At 35.7% G+C, this 2,138-nt stretch overlaps 1 protein-coding gene across 1 annotated transcript; it reads right to left on the bottom strand.

Annotated features, from left to right (window-relative positions):
* Positions 1-857: 857 nt before the first annotated feature.
* On the bottom strand, positions 858-1,786 carry LOC5577712 (protein lethal(2)essential for life). Its single transcript, XM_001663443.2, has one exon. The coding sequence runs from the start codon at positions 1,537-1,539 to the stop codon at positions 955-957; it is 585 nt and encodes a 194-aa protein (XP_001663493.1). The 5' UTR covers positions 1,540-1,786; the 3' UTR covers positions 858-954.
* Between the last annotated feature and the right edge of the window lie 352 nt (positions 1,787-2,138).

The raw sequence follows: 2,138 nt of genomic DNA, 5'->3' as shown, positions 1-2,138 counted from the left end.
TAATTATCCTAAAAACCTGAAACACGCAAAAGGGCTCTGCACTTTTTTGATTTTGTATGGTATTTTGACATTTACCGGCCTTGTTGTTTACTTGTTTCATGGGAAGGTGGAAAAGACTGAATTATTTTTGTGCAGAGTCCCAAGGCAAAAAAGACTGAAATTAATAGAATTCAAAAGTAAACCGAATGTTTGTTATTTTTCTTGTCAGATATCGCTACTAGTTTTCCCACTGAAAAAAAAAAATGTAATAACTGGAAGGATGAAACACACATTTTGTGTTCAAAGCAATTGTGTCTCTTATGTTCCATATTTTTGGCACATTGACATAGATTGGACGAAAGGAAAACATCAGGAAAGTTATTAACAATTCAGGAGAAAATCTTCGATTTTTGCTGCAAATGTTGCAAAATCATTTTGGAAATCTAATTGCAGAGGTTTCAGAAATGTTTTTTTCAAAAGTGAGACAGTAAACGCGAGTAACGTTTATTAATACTGTAAAGTTTCTGACGTACATATCTTCTCGAATTACAATGGCATTTGAAGGATGAAAATAAATCTTTTGAAGACATTACAGAACTCTTAATTTTCCAAATTTAGTTCGTTACAGTACCTATCTGGAATAATTTAGGCGAATATTGTTTTCAAAACTCCGAAACTTACAAGTAAAAATAACCATTGAAAACAGAATGAGCAATATTTTACTATGTGGTACTTTGGTAAAAGAAAGGATTCAATGGTAAAATATTGAAACTATTATTTCTATAAGAAGGTTTCTATGATAAAGATTGAAGTTGAAGCAAAAACGTTTCATGATTGTGTTATTGGAAAGGATTTCGGATAAATATATTCTAGTATAATTATTTTGATTTGAATCAATAATTTATATTTTTACATAGAAAAGACATACCACACAAATTTAGCTACAATTCTAAGTCTAATTATCTGACTCTAACACTATTCATCTAGATCTTCTAAAGTAATGTTTTGGTCGCTTTGGTTTTCCTGTTTATCCGATAACTGCTCTGGCTTAGAGACTTTCTCCACTGGAATAGATCGTTCCGTTTGCGGGCCAGGGAGAGCCAATTTCGGCGCACTGATAGTAAGAACTCCATCTGACGACAACGTCGACGCAATTTTCTCGTTATCGTGTCCTTCTGGCAGTTGATATCGTCGAACAAAGTGCCTCAAAACGTAACCATTCTTGTCGTCTTTCTCTTCATGTTTGCCTTCAACGGTGACAAATTTATCAGTTGCTTTCACTGAGATTTCATCGGGCTTGAAGTCCTCGACGTTGACGTTAACTTGAAATTCGTCAGCTGATTTCTTGCAAACGATCTCATCCTGGTCCTCTTCGGCACAATCTGATTTGCGCCAACATCGCTTCCGTCTGCATCGTCTCGGGAATGTGTCCTCCAATGCGAGCAGAATATCTTCCGGGTAGAGGCCATTTCCAATGGGTCGTTTGTTCAGAAGTCGAGCTGGCTTATCTTCCAAATAGCCATTTAGCAGATCTCGTAGCAAAATAGGTACAAGAGCCATCTTTCTTCCAGTTACAATATCTAGCTGCTGAATAATCTTATTGATAGAACTTTATACTTCCACTTTCACTGAATCGCTTGTTGGTAGGTTGGTGTTTAGCGCTCTTCACGATGCGTTTGCTTGCAATTTTGAATGAAACTGATGTCGAGCTGTGAGTGCCAACGCTATTTTATATATTTGTGAGCAGCTCCAGTTCATTCGATGATCCATCTCTAGATTTTGCTCGAATGTTCGCACAAGCTCCATGAATGAACTAGACATGCGCTGAAAACGTGTGCGTTGAAATGGAAGATGCAAGATGATGGAATGATTGTATTTGTTTTTCAGGTACCTAACGGTTTTACATATGTTTTTATTGGACATTGAGATAGGTCAGTTATATTTGTTTCCAAGAAAACATCTAGAATTTTCTGGAACATTGTTTTATTGAGAGGGACATAATCATTTTCGTTTTACAAAAAACACTGCATTTTTTCCGCTCAAAATCATAGCATTCTTCAAGAAAATACATCATTGAACTCCACACGCTGTATTGATAGCAAGAAACGATATAACTTGTTTCTTTTTGATTGATGATGATTGTTGAATCTTAACGATGT

This window comes from Aedes aegypti, chromosome 2 (assembly GCF_002204515.2).
Source record: "Aedes aegypti strain LVP_AGWG chromosome 2, AaegL5.0 Primary Assembly, whole genome shotgun sequence".
NCBI classification, from domain to species: domain Eukaryota; kingdom Metazoa; phylum Arthropoda; class Insecta; order Diptera; family Culicidae; genus Aedes; species Aedes aegypti.
Note: the sequence above shows the minus strand (reverse complement) of the source record. Positions and strands in the feature narration are given on the sequence as shown.

Bases quoted from the DNA above. Each gene is read 5' to 3' on its own strand.
- LOC5577712 (XM_001663443.2), bottom strand. From the start codon at position 1,539: ATGGCTCTTGTACCTATTTTGCTACGAGATCTGCTAAATGGCTATTTG.